Genomic DNA, 17379 nt, shown 5'->3' on the forward strand with positions numbered 1-17379 from the left:
GGCTGCCTCATCACTAATGACAACCAGCTCTGCTGGAAGGGATTGCAAATTGTGGGCTGTGTTTTTTGTCTGTTTGGAACCACTAGGATTGGCAGGAAATGGGAGGCACAAGGAATGAGGTGAAATGATTGACAGGCCTGTTCATAAAGTGTTTTAGTTTTCATTTTATACTTGTCTTCAAAAATCACTTGGGAGAAAAGGTTTACCTTTTCAGTAGAGGTAATCATTTCGTTTTTATATCCTGATTCTCTTTACTTACATTTTACTGGGGAAAGAACCAGCCAGAAGCATTCAGCAGTTACCGTGTTGCTTCAGAACCTGTTGCCAATTTTTGTTTGTTTGTTTGTTTTTTGAGATGGACTTTTGCTCTTGTTGCCCAGGCTGGAGTGCAACAGTGCCATCTCGGCTCACTGCAACCTCCACTCCCAAGTTCAAGCAATTCTCCTGCCTCAGTCTCCCTAGTAGCTGGGATTACAGGCAGATGACACAATGCCCAGCTAATCTTTGTATTTTTCATAGAGGCGGGGTTTCACCATTTTAGTCAAGGCTGGTTTCGAACTCCTGACCTCAGGTGATCCACCCGCCTCAGCCTCCCAAAGTGCTGGGATTGCAGGTGTAAGCCACCACGTCTGGTGCCTATTGCCAAATTAAAAGGAGAGCCATTATAAAATAATTGTTAGACACATGTTCTTTACTTTTTTAAACTACCCATTAATATAAACAAAAACTCATATATTGAAAATTATATAAGGAATAAATTGACACCTAGATCATCCTTTTAGAATGAGTCATGCAGTTATTTCTCATTTATCTAGTCTAAGAAAGGGGGAATAGAAGCAAGTGAATAGATCATCCAACAAGTGATTTAGCTTTAATATGTAGGCAGAAACAGACGCTTTCTCCTCCACCCTGTGAGAAGCCGTGTAGCCTAGGACATAGGTTTTAGAGCCAAATTTACTAGCTGAATGACTTGATGTAAGTGATTTAGCCTCCCTGAGTCTCAATTTCTCACCTAATAAAATGGAAATGACATCACCCACTTCACTAGGATTCCATGTGAATTAAATGAGATGATGTAGACAAAACACCTGCTTTATGGTAGGTAATTAATAATGTTAGCTACCTTCCATGAATCCCTAATGCTGTCCCATAATTTGTCCTCAGAACAGATAAGCCATTCATGGATAAATAGGAGTTGACCATAGTACTATTTATGATTACTTGTACTTCTGCAGCAAAATATAGGGGTGAGCTAAAATTCTACTGAACGCATTCATTTTCTTTTTCATTTTTTTTTTTTAAAGACAGGGTCTCAAAAAAAGCTCCCTGGTGATTCTAATATATGGCTAGCCCACTGCTTCAGCTGCCAAGTTTGTGAATTTAGCTCTGGTGCCCAGGCTGGAGTGCAGTGGTGTGATCTTGGCTCACTGCAACCTCTACCTCCCGGTTCAAGCAATTCTCCTGCTTCAGCCTTCCAAGTAGCTGGGATTACAGGCACACACCACCATGCCCTGCTAATTTTTTTTATTTTTAGTAGAGATGGCCAGGCTGCTCTCGAACTCCTGACCCACCTCAGCTTCCCAAAGCGCTGGGATTACAGGCATGAACCACCACACCCAGCCTCTTTTTAATTTGTTTAAATAACTCCTTTATTCCTGTATTTCTCAGTGCTGGCTTGCACACTGGACTCACCCAGGGAGCTTTTAAAAGTCCCCATGTCTGAGTCTCACCCCAGAGACTAAGATGTCCTTAGTCTAGGTTGGGGTATCAGGATTTTTTAAAGCTCCCTGGTGATTCTAATATACGTCTAGCCCATAGCTTCAGCTGCCAAATATATGAATTAAGCTTATGATCAGTACCGAGATGCATTTAAAACAGTAGTCTCAACTCTGGCTGCAGAAATCACTTAATAAGCTTTTTTGAATGCTCATTTCTTCCCACCCATCCCAGCGATTTTGATTTGTCTGGATTAGGCTCTAAACTTTGCTATTTTCATAAAGGTTCCCAGATGTATTTTGTGTAACCAAAATTGAGAATCACTGATATAGTCAACACAGTTTTATCGAATGCTGATTCAGATTTTTAAAATTATTATTTGGAGTGAGTTTCATCTCCAGAATATACGAATTGCATTTGTGTTTGATTACTAACACTTTCCTAAAATTTCCAACACGTGATTTAGCTTTAACATGTAGGCAGAAACAGTTTTCTTAAGACTGAAAATCCAGTTGTAATTGTAAAATCAGGTGGTTTTAGAAGCATGGTAGAAGTCCACCCCATCCTTTGCTCCATTTAGTGTCCTCTTGATAAAGTCCATCGTGAATCTACATCATGGTAACACACATCTCTATAATGTAAATTCACTGTAGATTTTATTGAGGATTCCTTCTTTCCTCATAAGATTGCTTACTTTTATTCTAATTTTTAAAATCTAGGCCAACTTCCATGCCTTTAGGACATTTGATGACACATGTCACTCACCTTTTCCCTGTGTTGTGGGCAAGGCCCTAGTCACATGTCATTTGATATAATCCATCATTGTCATCATCATCACTCTTTCATGCACCCCCTTGCAGACGTGATCTTGTGTTGTCCTCATTTTACAGATAAAGAAATTGAGGCTCAAAGAGGCTAAGTTAATAACAGTCACACACAAATAAACAGGAAATGGAGCTCCCATCTGTGGAGCCCTGAAGCCATGCTTATGGCCACCTTCAGAAACAGGGATCTGCAGGCTGGGAACATGATGTGGCTGGCTTTCAACCTGCCACAGTTACCCTCCAATGAGGCTTTCCTGAAGACCAGTGGGGCTGCTGAGGACACCAAGAACATGCCCCCAAGGGCAGTCCACAGGCCCAAGGTGCCACTCAGGCAGGCAGCAAGAAGCAGCAATGGTCATGCCCCATGGAGGCACAGTGGAAGTCCCTGGAAAATGCATGTTGTATTGAACGTAATGATTTCCACAACAAAGTTCAGCAATCCAGCTAATATTCAAAGTAGGGTCACCCTGAACTAGGACGTTCAAGGTAAGTAAAATGACAATCACCACCTTTTACTGATCACCCGCTATGTGTCCCAAGCTCTTTCATGTATATCTAGTAAGCTCAGTAACTCCAAGAAGTAGGTGGGTTTAGTCCTATTTTATAAGCGAGGACATGGAGACTCAGAAAGGGTCAAAAAATGCTTCAAGTCCTACAGTTAGAAAGTGGAGATGAGACTCAATCTACTTCAGTCTGATAGGAGAGCCCATACCAACCCAAGGGTGAATCATCAAAAATAAAGTTCACCAAAACCAAAGCAGTAAAACAATAATGAAACCACTGAATCCAGCCAGGCTCTAAGAAAATTCTGAGTGTCTGAGATACTCTGAAAGGGCTTTGAACCAGGTTAAATGTATTCATCCATCCACTCCTTCCATCATTCCTGAATTCAGCAGACTTAAGGCGCATTTTCATGGTGCTAAGAATATAAAAGTGAATTCAGTGGGGTCCCTATTCACAATCTGGTGGGAAGATAGACTGTAATAACAGCTAACATTTATTGGGCTCTTTCTGTGTATGGGCCAGGGCTAAGCGTTTCAATTAATCTTCATGACAGCTCTCTGGGGTAGGTTCTGTCATTATCCCTCATTCTATAGATATGGAAACTAGAGACACCTAGACTCCATGGCTAGTAGTTAGAACCAGAATTCCAACCCAGAAAGTCTAATTCTAGAACTTAACACTGTGCCCCTTCCCAATTATAATCAGCAGCAGGCCACGTCCCCAGCATCTCGCAAGGTAGAAGTAGTTTTTCATTCATGATCTTGCAATACTTATTGTAGATAAGGCCAGCATTAACTTTCATGACTAATTAACAGATGAGGTCCACATGGCTCGGAGATTATCAGTGCCACAGGGTGTCAGGGTCATTCAAGCAGAAAAGCCTGAGCTTAAACCCACCCACTCTGGCTTGGCTGAAAAGCATATGCTTTTTACACCAGGCACTACTGCCCCCTAAACACAGCTCTAGTAAATGCATAATACAGGAAGTGGAAGATGGAAGATCAATTTGATACAAGATGGGGTGAATAGTGATTGCCTCTGTTTGATAAAAGAATATATAGGTACCTCATGATTCGCAGGAGATAGATTGCTGAAGAAGGGCGGCACGGCAAATTTGTGAAAGTCTAATCCTCTTTGAAATGCCCGGTGCACTTTGTGTGCATTAACCCCTTTAATCTTCATAACCACCCGTCAGAGGTGGGCACTGTCATAATTCCTCATTGGCAGATGCAGCACCATCCACATAGAGACTTGAAATCACCCACCCAGGGTCACACAGCCAGCTGGTGGAGGAACTGAGATTCAATCCAGGCCATCTGGCTGCAAGCCCTGGCTCTTGGCCGCCACTCTATTGCCGTCTAAAGCACTAGTTTCTAATCAGAGCAGGCAGCTTTTCTTGGACCTCGCTGTGGGCCAGGCACTGTGCCAGTGCTTCGTGTGCGTGGCTCATTTACCTTCACAAGAGTCTAAAAGTAGGTGTTTTCCCTGCTTCTCAAATGAAAATGTGTCTTGAGGCGGCTGGGCATGGTGGCTCAAGCCTGTAATCCCAGCACTTTGGGAGGCTGAGGCGGGTGGATCACGAGGTCAAGAGATCGAGACCATCCTGGTCAACATGGTGAAACCCCGTCTCTACTAAAAATACAAAAAAAAAATTAGCTGGGCATGGTGGCGCGTGCCTGTAATCCCAGCTACTCAGGAGGTTGAGGCAGGAGAATTGCCTGAACCCAGGAGGCGGAGGTGGCGGTGAGCCGAGATCGCGCCATTGCACTCCAGCCTGGGTAGCAAGAGTGAAACTCTGTCTCAAAAAAAAAAAAAAAAAAAAAAAGAAAATGTGTCTTGAACTCAAGTCTGTCTGACTCAATAGCCCATATCTTTAACCGCTACTCAACAGTGACTCCTTTTTTTTTAAGTGAGAAATATTGAAGGAAATGTTAAAAGAGTAGCAATGTATTAATTTCCCTGCTTTCACACACGTCACATGCAAAGTAGTGAACTGTCTTGGACAGGACTCTCCTGGCTTTCTGTCCCAGCACCTGGCAATGCCTGCCACAGAGTAGGCCCTTGACGGATATTTGGGGAATGAGTGAACCAAAGTACTGTAGATAAAAGCAGGCTGAGACAAAATCTGAAAATCCCTGGGTTGCTTTGAGGGCTGGAGGACAGACATACCCTGAGCCCATATGTTTCCATTGCAGGCATCATCACGGCGAACTGCTCAGATCTCCACCCCAGATGGAAGGCCCAGACCATGGCAAGGCACTCTCCCCCTCCCCTGCAGGTGGGTGCTCACCCTCTTGTCTGTAAGAGAATGAGATGTCAGGGATTCTGTGAGAACTGAAGGGGGTAGGGGTAGTCACAGCTACAGAGGACTTGAGTCCAAACCTCTGGGCACAGACAAGGAATTTAAGGGCTGCCTGCTTGGGAAGACACTTCTGAGGCTGAAGTTCAGATCAGACAATCTGCCACCACCCCCTGTAAATTGCTCTGCTAATTTGGGATTTTTTTTTTTTTTTTTTTTTTTTTTGCCCCAAAGAAGTTTACCTACCCTTGTGACTTGTTTAATGACATGGATTACAGTCAGGGTCACACAGGGATAAACTGATGAGGGCTGCTGGGTTTCTTTTAAAAGCCTTAGCCTTTTTGAATGTAAAATATGACATTATAAAACTTGAACAAAGAGACTAAGACTTTTTTTATAGCAGAATTACTCAATGGTTCACTCAGAAGAGGAAACCTATTTTTAAGGGAATTTAAAGTTGGTTTGGATTATCCTCTTAATTTGTAAGCCTAGATGTGTAAGCCAGGAAGTGTTGTCATTTCCTGGTGTTTGATAAAACCTTGTTGGCTGTGATTTCGGAGTATGAACAGCCCTGGTGTCAGGGGCCAAATGCATTAACCCTTTCATGCAAATAAGCAGGAGCACCATGCAGCAGTGGGCACACAGATTCCTCCAGGTCATCTGCAGAGTTTCCTGTGGCAGGGTCTCCTGGGGAAGAGAGTTGGTGGAACACTGCTTCCAGATTAGAAGAGTTCAGGGATGCTGAGGTTAAGCACACCTGAAGTGGTTTCTTTACTGCAGGACTTTTCAGAGGCTTTACTATGTCCATGTGCGTTGTGATTCTACAAGAAAGAGAAATACCTTGTTCTTACCATACGGAACTCTTTGTTTAAGATCTGTTAGTAATTTTCAGAACTAGTGCTCCCTAAAGCAAGATTGGGAAACGCTCTTCTAAAAAAACTGAAAATGCTAGCAGACCCTATAGGTACCATGCCACAGTCCCCAAATGCTGGCTAAAGGATCACTCACAGCAGTATCCCCTGTGCGGCCTGTTAAAAGCACTAATTCTCAGAGTGGGAGTAGGGCCCAGGAATCTGGATATTTAACAAGCACTCTGAGGATTTGCTTTACAGCCAGTTTGGGAGGCTATGCATGAAAGTAAGAATCTAAGAAGGAGTTACAGTGCCTCCTATATAATCATCTTATATAACGTTTATTATATTCCTCTGGTCTCTCTGAATGCCTCTCCTCTCTGTTACCTGCATGGGCTCCTTCCCACCCATCCCCCATGAGCACAGTGCCCATTGTTCATTATCAGCCTCTCCCTTCTTTCTGCATCATCTCTGGCTCAGTAGGCATTCCTAAAAGGATTATACAGACACTTTTTGAGCACCTCATTGGAACAGACTCTGGGCTCAGGCTGAGAACAGAGACAGCCAGCCCCAGCCCCCACCCCGAGCTGGAGACAGGGTGTGAGTGGGTGTGAATCCAGGCATGAATTAGGAGGGCTGCATGGTGGAGGGGGCACCTGCACTGAGACTTGCAGTAGGAGTGGATTATTGAGGTTGGAGACATTTCTGGGCCAAGGAGCAGGCTAAGGAAAGCACAAAGGCAGGAGACAGCATAAGCATGGGGCACTCCATGCCACTGGGGCAGGCTGGAGTCTGCAGTGAGAGGCAGGGACAGCCAGAGTGACTCGGGAGGGACACCACACGGAGGCTCCTAGACTCTCACACTTCACCTCTCTGCGTATGCTTCCAGAATCCCTGTCTCAGCTCTTTGCCTGGGCTGCCCCTCCTTCCTCTTAATTCTTGGTTCCCCTGTTGAAAACCTATCTGGCCTGTGAGGCCCAGCTCAGAATTCACCTTCCCTATAAAACCAGCCCCAGCTGCCCTCATTAATATGAACTCTCTCCCTCTGCCAAAGCCCACTCCAGATTCTTTCCAGATTCATTTTTCTAGGGGCTACTAGCCTACTCTCCTTGGCGCTGTATTGTCGAGGGCCTCTTTCTCTCTACTCAGACCCTAAATCCCACTCATCTTGTTCTATTCTAAAGTAACTATTTTTTTGAAAAGGAAGCTTACATGAAATGAAAAGTATGTTTTCCAGTTTACCAAAATATATCAGGGACTTTAAAAATCTTTGTACTCTGCTTGATAAATTCCCATTCTAGGAATCTGGCTAAGGAAATAATTAGAAATTGGGATAAAGATTTACGCAGAAAGATGTTTATCACAGCAGTTTTTACAATGGCAGGAAGTAAAAGCAACCTCAATGCTTAAATATAAAGGAATATGTAAGTAAATTACACTGTATACATAGGATAAAGAAACTACATAAAAGGTTTTAATGATATGGAAAAACACTTATGAAGGAAGTGGAAAAAATCAGGATACAATACTGCATATAATCTTAAGTATATAAAAATATGACTAAGCTTTCACATCTGTTTGCATGTCTAAATAGAAAAGACTAAGGAAATACACTAAAATACTGATGGTGTTTTGTAGAAAGCAAAATTATTATTGTTGTTATTTCTACTTTAAATACTTATTTTCCATACGTTCCATAATGAATACAGTTTGATATTTGTCATCCAGGAAACTGTAGAGCAATTAAAAATAGAAAGGTGGAATTTTTCTCAGCATAAGTTTGGCTTTTGATGAGATGGCACATGTGTTACTAGTGACATATTTCTAAAGGACCATTTTGTGTGCTTCGTGTTTTATTGGTGTGCTGTTACACTCTGGGGTTGCAAATTACATGATGAGCTCAGCACTTTCTGGCTGCCAGAGCCTTGCTTTGCCCATCACTTCTGTGATTTGCAGGCCTCCTTGGGCTCACCCAGAGTCACACGGATTGCCACATGCTGGGCTGCTTGGGTGTGACACTTTGGGATGGGTGATTTCTCCAGTCCTTTAACAGCTGACTGTCTTTTGTAAAGGTGGCCCCTACCCATGGCTGATGGAGCTGAGCACAGCTCAGCCACATGCAGAGGACTCCCTTCTCCCAACAGAGCAGGCCCTCTACCTGTTTCCGTTTTACACTGAATGTTCCAAGGTGGCCTTGTATGGTAAATTTGGGTGCTGCCTGTCAGATGCTTCATCTCTTGTGTCCTGTTTAGATCCAGAAGTCCTACATTTCTGAGTGTGTTTGTGAGGTACCATAACAAACATTGCTGTTGGTGGCAGTGTTCACATGCTGCGCCAGACAGGAAATTTACATTGCATTCTCTCCATCACTCAATTCCCGTAACTTCCAAAGAAAGCTTTACTATCCCCATTTCATGGCTGAAGAAACAGGCCCATAGGCTAAGTAATTTTCCTGGGGTACCAGTAGATTTAAACTGGAACCCAGAGCTGACTGACCTCAAGATTGGTGCTCTTTGATGTCACAGACTTAGGACAACCAAATTTTCAAAGATCCTAGTGGCACTTCCCTCGCAGTCTATGTAAACTTCGGCTTTATCTGCCTTTCAAAGCCCTTAGCTACTCAAAGGTAGAGCACACTGCCCTCAAAATGCCCACGGACATCCTGTTTATGTCTCTGTATCACTGTTAGGAGAAATCATATTGACAACCTTTATACTACATCCTGGAGTCACATACTTTGGACATGGATAGAGTCGCTCAGTCGGTCTAAAAATTTTGTAACAGTGTTGTAAATGGATTTGGAGATGTGTGAATGCCTTTGTGGGCCCTGAAGACAGGACTGCCAGGAGTTGGAGGTCTGAGGCCCATGTTGCGCAAGAAGTGACCTATCACATGGTATTGTTGCCGTGAAATAACAGGTGCCACCAGCCTCAAAGACGCACGTGCCTTTGATTTGGGAGGCAGAGGCAGTGTGGGCCCTTGTTGCCTCTAGGCAAGGCCCAAAGTGAATAGTATTCCTTACTGTCATTGTTAATGAATCAAACAGTACCGAATATTGAAACTGACATGTAGAAATTGTCCCCACAAAAAAAATCTATTGGAAAAAGAAGGTAGTATATTCTCTGTTCTCTGACCTGTAGGAAGAGAGAGGATGTGTCCCAGGCCCCAGCAGATCCTGGAATGAAATCGACTTCGTAGTACCTCCCCCACAGGAAGACCACATAAAACTACCTAATTATTTGAAAGACCAAACACTGTTCTCCTCTATACCACACTGGTTGGATTAATAAGAAATTAGAGTAAAACTTCACAGATGGAGGACAGTTCAAATACACATATATGCTGTGAGCAATGGGACCAGCCCAAATTAGTGAAAAGTGTGAGTTACTGAATAATTGTTAAATGCAGTTTTATTGATTTAAAAAGGCCAGACACTGGGAGATAATTCATAAATGTTGAGTGGGAGTTTCTGTGAATAGAGTAGTAGATAAGTGGGTAAATGGATAAGTGAATGAATGAATAAATGAAGGGCAATATCCTCATTTTAAAGTTGAGATCACATGAGGTATTGAATGGCAGAACCAGAATCTGGATCTAAGGTGTCTGGCTCTGGAGTCTTAGTTTGTAACCAGTAAGAATTCATACATGCATGAATGAAGGAATGTTTGAAAACCATTTACTATACCAATATTATGCTGCTAAAGCATTTGAAAAGTGTGTTTCTGTGATTTTGTATGTTGCTTTAAATGAGCCCAGAGCACATCATCTCATGGTTGGGGAAACTGAGACACAGAGAAAGAAAGGTCTTGGCTCCAGCCCCACAGCAGCCTGTGCCCAATTGAGGCCAGGACTCAGACCTCTCCAAGACACCTCCAGTCTCTCACTTTCCAGTCCACAGTCACTCCGGTGCTTTTGTGTGAACTCATCTCTCTGGTCCATGTTTGGATTCCTTCAAATGTTCCGCCTTAGAGGATCCTAAACTGACCATTTACACCAAGGTTTCCCTAGTATGGCAGCCCTGGAGACCCTGCAGCTTGTTTCTAGCATGCATTTGGATTTCCTTTGCAGATTAGCTCACCAAGAGGGACACAGATAGTACCAGGAAAATCAGCCTGGGTCTCTAGAAAGGGCGTCTCCAGTATGCTGCAAGTACAGACTCCCACCAGCAGGTAGCAGCAGAACCCAGCAGTTACAAATGCCCCACCTAGAGCATGGCTGCCAGGATGGACTCCTTACTTCTCTGCCTAGCTGAGTGACCTGAGGCAAGTCACTTACCTCTCCCTGCCTCCTTTCCCCCTCCACAGAATGGGCACAACAACACTCACCTCATAAGTTGTTCTGGGGTGCATATGGTATTATGAAGAGCTTAGTGGTAGTGCCCATAGTAAGTTTCCAATGCATGTTAGGTATTGTTTTATTATCACAATTAGCATTCTGTTAGAACACATTCCAAAGGATTATCTGCATTAATCGTTGTTCTAGAGCTTTGTTTTATTGGAAACTGCAATGAAAAGGCCACCAGCTGGAGTTTTAAGACCTTCTGATTATCCAAAGAGCCTTTATAATTAATCTTTATAATGAGATTTTTATATAAAAGTGCCAGGTACTAGTTCCTAGTAATACTAGGGCTGCGATGGATTTCAAATAGGGCAGTGACTTGTCCACGGCCCCCAGCTTGTTGGTCTCAGAGCTCTCAGAACCTTACCTTCCATCAGAAGACACAGGACTGGGTACAGTACAGTCACCTTTAGAGCACTCTGCTTTGGTCCAAAGCAACCACAGACAGACTTATATTAGAACACTGAAAACAATATTTTTTGTATTACTTGGCACTTTTCCAATATTAAACAAAAGATGTATTGATTAAATCGTTACTTATAACTGTATTCCCTGAAATAACTGCAGATTTGTTTACATACTATTTCGTTTCAAGTCATGGACATGGAGACACTGAGTTCTTGAGACATTCCAAGAAAAGCATTTTGTGAGATTTTCCAACAGAAGTGATGTTGTCTTTCCTGGCAGTGACCCTTCTGTAACTTTACTGAGTCTATCCTTGTTTTTGCAGCTGTGCCTGAGCTGAAGCTTCTCTGCGGGGCAGATGTCTTGAAGACCTTCCACACCCCCAACCTCTGGAAGGACGCGCACATCCAGGAAATAGTGGAGAAGTTTGGCTTGGTGTGCGTGGGCCGGGTGGGTCACGACCCAAAAGGGTACATCTCAGAATCTCCCATCCTACGGATGCACCAGCACAACATTCACCTGGCCAAGGAGCCCGTGCAGAATGAGATCAGTGCCACGTACATCAGGCGAGCCTTGAGCCAAGGGCAGAGTGTGAAGTACCTGATCCCCGATGCTGTCATCACCTACATCAAGGCCCATGGCCTCTACACCAAGGACAGTGCCTGGAAAGGCACAAGCACCCAGAGCGCTGAGAGAAAGACCAGCTAGGGAGGGGGACTCGGCACCCACACCTCCTCCACCAAGCTCCTGCTCAGGAGAGGGCTGTTAAGGTTTCTGTTTGACTTTGGTTTTTGCTTCTCCATTTTTCATTTGTTTATTTCTACAATGATTCTACTTCCGTGGAGTCTTCTGTCCCAGGAAGAGATCCTTCTTTGTGGGAGAGGAAAGGTCTAAATCACAAGGATGGACATTTATCAACGAAGTTAAAGTGGCATGGCAGGTCATTAGGATTAGGCAGAATCTCTCAGAGCTGCTGGACCAAGGAGGCCTACTTATTTTGTGTGGATGGTAATTATGGTGTGCACACTGAATGCAGTTCTGAGCATGGCAAGGGGCCCCTGAGGGTCAGATCACAATTGCCCAGAATGCAGTTTTTAACTAGAACCAGGTGCAGCATGCTAGTCTTGATTGGAGAGATTTGACAGGATGCTAATTACTGAACAGTGGGTTTTGTCAATGCCCCGGTTTCAGAATATGAACTGAGGAGTCAAACAGTTGGAAGCAGCACGTTGCTGATTTACACTGAATCTTGCCTTACAAACCATTGTCTGCTTGACTAACCAGCCCTTCATAAAATTTAAACAAAACTCTTTCTACGTAGTGATCCTCAAGCAGTGTTTTTCATATGGCAAGTATCAAACTTGCTGTAGTGTAAAAGCCGGAGCTCCTCATTTCCAGGTTCCTAAAAAGGAACTGAGGTAAAACAGATGCCTGACTGTTTTAAAGGATCTTTTTTAATGTTTTATGACTGCCTGTCTGTTTGAATATTGGCAAAGGGATAAATAATAAATTGACATCAAAAAGTACTAATGAAAAGTTTCTTCCTTTGTTATATTTTTAATGCCTTATGTCCCAGCTGTTTCTCTTCTTTTTAGCTGCTCCATGAAATTTGCTACTATTGCAGTTGAACTGGCATGAATTTAAAAGTGTGTGTTTCCAGGTAGTAGGAATGGAGGAAGCAACTGCTTTTCAGTGCCACGCCAATGGCTTTCTAAAAGAAAGCACTGGGTTGATAGCTTTTTTCAGGTGGGCCTTTGAAATGTTAGAACAGGGGCCTCATGCACGCAGGATTTGTCATTCCACTCCCAAATTAGGGAAAGGTTTTGATTGACCTAATCCTGTTTGCGTTTACTCTTTAAACTTGCTGACCACATGACTGAATGCATTCAGAATTTACTTCTCCATAGTTTTACTCTGGTTCATCCTTGCTCTGGGTTTGGTCATGCAGAGAAACAAAGGGCCTGTTAGGAAGAATCCATTATCCCCCCCAAAACATACCAGTGTTCACATAGGTGTCATGAAATATATGAATGAAGTAGGAAATCAGGATTTTCTGGATCCAACAAGTTCGGGTGGGAAGCAGATTTCCATCCCTGCTACCACTGAAGCTGCCAGCCATTCCTCACCGTAAATGAACTCTGCCCTCCATGAGGTCAGGACCCTGATAATTCAGGGGAATAGGAATCAGATAGCCTTGTCCAAAAGCTGCCCCAGCAAGCTGTGTGACTTTCACTAACTCCCTTCCCCACTGTTAGCCGTCATCTCCCTGCCTGTGAAGTGGGAGGTTTAATCAGACACCTCTAAATTATCTCCTAGCTCTGGTTTTCTAAGACTGTGAGTGCCTCTGGCTTCAGCCTATCCAGCCTTCTTTGGATCCAGTACATGTACAGCCAGACTGAAAGCTCTCCAGGGGCAGGGAATCTTTGTTTTGTTTGCTGCTATATCCCAAATGCCTAGAAATTTGCTACAGAAAGTGAACTCCCAGAACAGCAACGTTTGGGAGCCAGCAAGAAATGAAGACTCTCAGGCCCCACTACAGACCTGCCTCAGAATCGGCATTTTGATATGAGTCACTGGCTGAAAACAGTGCCCCTTACAACAAATAATAGTTTTATTTTCAATAAACCGAACATATGATTGAGATTGTGTGACTTTTACTATGGTGAATATCTTCCGCCTTATCCTCAGAGCTACACTGCCACAGTCTTCTGTGTGGAGTAAAGAAAGCAAAGGAAAAGGGGGAAAAAACTCCAACTTACAAATAGTTGCAGTGTCCAGAAAAATGATGAGAGGGAGCCTGTGGATTTAAGGCAGGATTTCTCAACCTTGGCAATATTGACACTCTGGGCTGGATAATTCTTTGCTATATGTGGTTATCCTGTGCCTTTGGAGTGCTTACAATATCCATAGCCTCTTGCCACGAGACGCTAACAGTACCCCCATAATCATGGCAACAAAAATGCCCCAGGCATTGCCAAAGATCACTTGGGACACCAAATAAGAATATGGCTGTGAGACGTGTGTATATGAGGAAGGGTTCTCTATTTCCTAGCAGGGAAAATCAAGAGGCAGCAGCTTTAGAATAATCCCCTTTTATAAAGGAGTAGTTGGGGTGGGGGGCTTTCCTACCACTCATGAAGTCACGTTTATTCCGCAGATACCATGCTGTCCACAGTAAGAATTAGAAGCCGCATCCAAGACTCACAGTCACCCCCAACTTGAATCTCCCATTACCTTCAAGTACCCTTGGTTACTTTCTCTGCTGCATATTCACAGGGTGAGGATCCCAACATACTCTGGACCCTCAGCACTGAAACCTGGGGTTCCTGGTAGTAGAGACTCTCAATGAGTGGGAACTAACAGATTTATTATTATTACTATTCAAAATTGAGAATTCATTTATTCAAATCACATTTACTGAGGACCTCTTGTGCCAGGCACTAAACACTGGAGTACAATGGTAAACAAAATAGACACTGTTTCTACCCTCAAAGGGCTTATAATCCAGTGGGGAGTGGGCAAGAATCAAATAATCACACAACTAAACATGTGATTCCAAACTGTGATGAGGGCTCTGAAGGCAAATACACGCATAGTCTGCCAGCCAGAGACAGCAGGTTCACTGCAAAGCTAATGATGCTTAAGCTTTAGCCTCTCACTTGCCCAGGCCCTTTCCAGGGCCCTAAAAAGGGCCCTAATTATGTGGATCTCTAATTTCAAATCAATAATTTTTATACTTTTTTCTGGAAAAGGGCCTTCAAAATTGTATAAGATTTTGACTCTATAAAATGGATTTGCCCTGATGACAGTGTAGACAGAAGGGAAATGACCATGGATTTGAAACATGAAGGGTGAGTTCACAAGACCTGATGATGGGTGGCGGCAACTGGCTTTCAGGAAGGGGGAACATCATATGCAAAGGCCTTGAGGCAGAAGAGGCCAAAATGTGCAGCATGCTGAGTTGGATTCATCATCACTTCCTGGAGAAGGGGTGCCTTGTTGCATCATGCACCTGACAGCAGGAGTCTCAAGCCCCCATTCCCCTGTCCAGACTTTCCATAGGCTCAGGGCACCAGGTCCAACCAGGCTTGGAGGTGATGCCATCATCTCCCTCAACCATGTGTGCATGATGCATCCCCTACCAGGCAAAACATCCATTTCTGAGCCGTTACACTGTCTCTTTCTAAAAGAAAACAGCAGGACTACAAAACCTACATCATTAAATATATATGAATGAAACATTATATATCTTAATTTCTGTACTTTCACTTTATCTCATTGATTCATGTAGCCTCCCTTTTCTGGAATCAGAAGAGAAATATGTATCACTGCTGTGCTCCTGATTTATTGTGTTGACGCTGACCTGCATACCTGATTCCACATTCCTTTCTATTCCCTTGGGTCTTCTCTGTATCTACTTTGCCAGGGTGTTGTGTTTATTTTGCAAGAACAGAAAAACAGTGGTTTGAACTCCTGAGTAAATAGAATTTCCAGCCTTAAATAAAGGTTCTTCTGTGATAGCATGCACTGCCCAAATGAGAGGAGCGCTGTATCCTAGCCTGAGGAAAGGATTTTTCATTTATAATACTGTATGTATCACTTGGGACGGAATGATGTGAAATCCCATGTTAAACCGTCAGCGCTCTAGATTTGCAAGATACATTTGGTAATTGGGTTAATACATAAATATGAATTTCCTTATCCCCATCCTAACACTTTCTATACTGTGTTTTTGCCGTCCCTTTCTGCAAGGGTCTTCATGCATACATTGTGTTCAGTTTCAGTCATGAAGTTATTTTATTGGATCAAAAATTGGCATTATAGATATACATGTGTGACTAATAAACAATCTGTAACAATGCACCTAGGCACACACCTCAGAATATTTTAGTATTGTCAAAATCACCTCAGAAAGCATTTTTCATGGCACCACAGACTGTGAGGACTAGAGGGAACCTTCAAATTCATCTGGTCCCACATTTCCAAATTATCAGTATGTAAATCCCACGAATAAATGGAGTTTCACTACTAGAAAGATTAATAATAATAATATATTCTGTGGATGAAGTTGGGGACGTCTCCTTTCCTTTCCCCTTCTGAAAATCTATAATGTGTGGAGTGCATGCCCTCTGAGTCCTACCTTCTATACACCCTCTGTATGGAGCTGCTTTTCTCCATCCCTTCTGTCACCTCCCCATCTAAACTGCCATCATCTCTCACCTGGACCACACAACAGCCTCCTAACAGGACGCCCCAACCCATTCCTGAACCCTGTAGTCCATTCACCACGTAGTAGATAGGGCGCTGTATGTGTGTGCAAATCTGGTCATATTATTTCCCTTCCCAAACTCCTTCTGAGGGACATTAAGAAAATGGAAAGCCACAGTCTGGGGGAAACATTGCAAAATGTATGTTGGAAGCAGATGCTCAGTGCCACAGAGAAAAATTAGCACTGAGACAAAGGATCTTTCAGCAGTGCAATTTTTACCTCCTGGACTGCATGAGGGGTACCTTCACTAGCCATCTTGCCATGAGAGTACAATGAACAAAGGGAAAAAAAACATATTTATCCCTTATGCATTTGGATTGTCCTCACTGCTGTGTCTGGCCTCCATTGGCTGGACCCAGACCTCACAATTTAAACTAAAATCTGATTGGCAAAAAACTTAAAACTTTACTAAACAGGTAAAAGCAATGGAGAGCTGGGACACGCCTGTGAGCATGTCCAGCACAGATATCTTGGTTAAAGTACAAGGACATAGAATGTACTACATGGCTGTAAGCATGCCATGTTTATCAGCTACATAGGATAGGGCTTAACAAAGTGTTATTAGCACGCTTATGATTTATTCTTTAACAAGAAAGGAAACTTTAAAGAGGAACTTTTTTACATCCCACAATGTACATCTAATAAACAATTTAAATTCAGGATATATTAAAGAACTCTAATGACAAAAATAAGAAGACTAACAACCCAATTTAAAAATGACCAAAAGATTTGACTAGACATGTGCAGGGGAGGGGAGCATAGCAGGCCCAATGCTGCTCTGCAGAAGGGTCTGCCTGTGGACCTGGCCCTTGCCTGGCATCTGAGAACCTGGCTTTTGGAATGTTACCTATGTTTCTAACTGATAAGGCTGTTTTGTCTTCCCGGTGCACTGAATCCTACCTTACCAGCTTGCCTAAACTGTCTGTACAAACGGTATGATTTATGGTGCACACCTGCTTTTCCTCTAGGAGTTTGGAATTTCAGTAATCATGACTGGTCGTGTGGCAGAAGAGTCCCTACATCACTAGCCCACAAAAAACTCTGGATGCTGAGTCTCAAGCAAAGCTCCTGGGCAGAAACAACATGCACTGTTGCTGCATTTCACTGCTGGAGAAGAAGCATGTTCAGTGAAGTTCCCACCCCAGAAGAGAGAACTTTAAAAGCCTACACCTG

The 17379-nt window shown here is 43.3% G+C and overlaps 1 protein-coding gene across 4 annotated transcripts in view; it reads left to right on the top strand.

Moving 5' to 3' along the window:
* NMNAT3 (nicotinamide nucleotide adenylyltransferase 3) overlaps positions 1-12463 on the top strand; it is a 97486-nt gene extending 85023 nt beyond the window's left edge. For 3 of the 4 annotated variants that reach the window (XM_032264900.1, XM_032264907.1, XM_032264916.1), the window contains exons 4-5: positions 5240-5322; positions 11263-12463. In XM_032264900.1, coding sequence (XP_032120791.1) covers positions 5240-5322; positions 11263-11645 — 466 coding nt within the window. In that variant the 3' untranslated portion in view covers positions 11646-12463. The remainder of the gene's footprint in view (positions 1-5239; positions 5323-11262) is intronic. The other variant, XM_032264923.1, reaches the window with a different exon arrangement.
* The last annotated feature ends 4916 nt before the right edge of the window (positions 12464-17379 follow it).

This window comes from Sapajus apella, unplaced genomic scaffold (genome assembly GCF_009761245.1).
Source record: "Sapajus apella isolate SASKATOON/1434 unplaced genomic scaffold, GSC_monkey_1.0 scaffold4, whole genome shotgun sequence".
NCBI classification, from domain to species: Eukaryota; Metazoa; Chordata; class Mammalia; order Primates; family Cebidae; genus Sapajus; species Sapajus apella.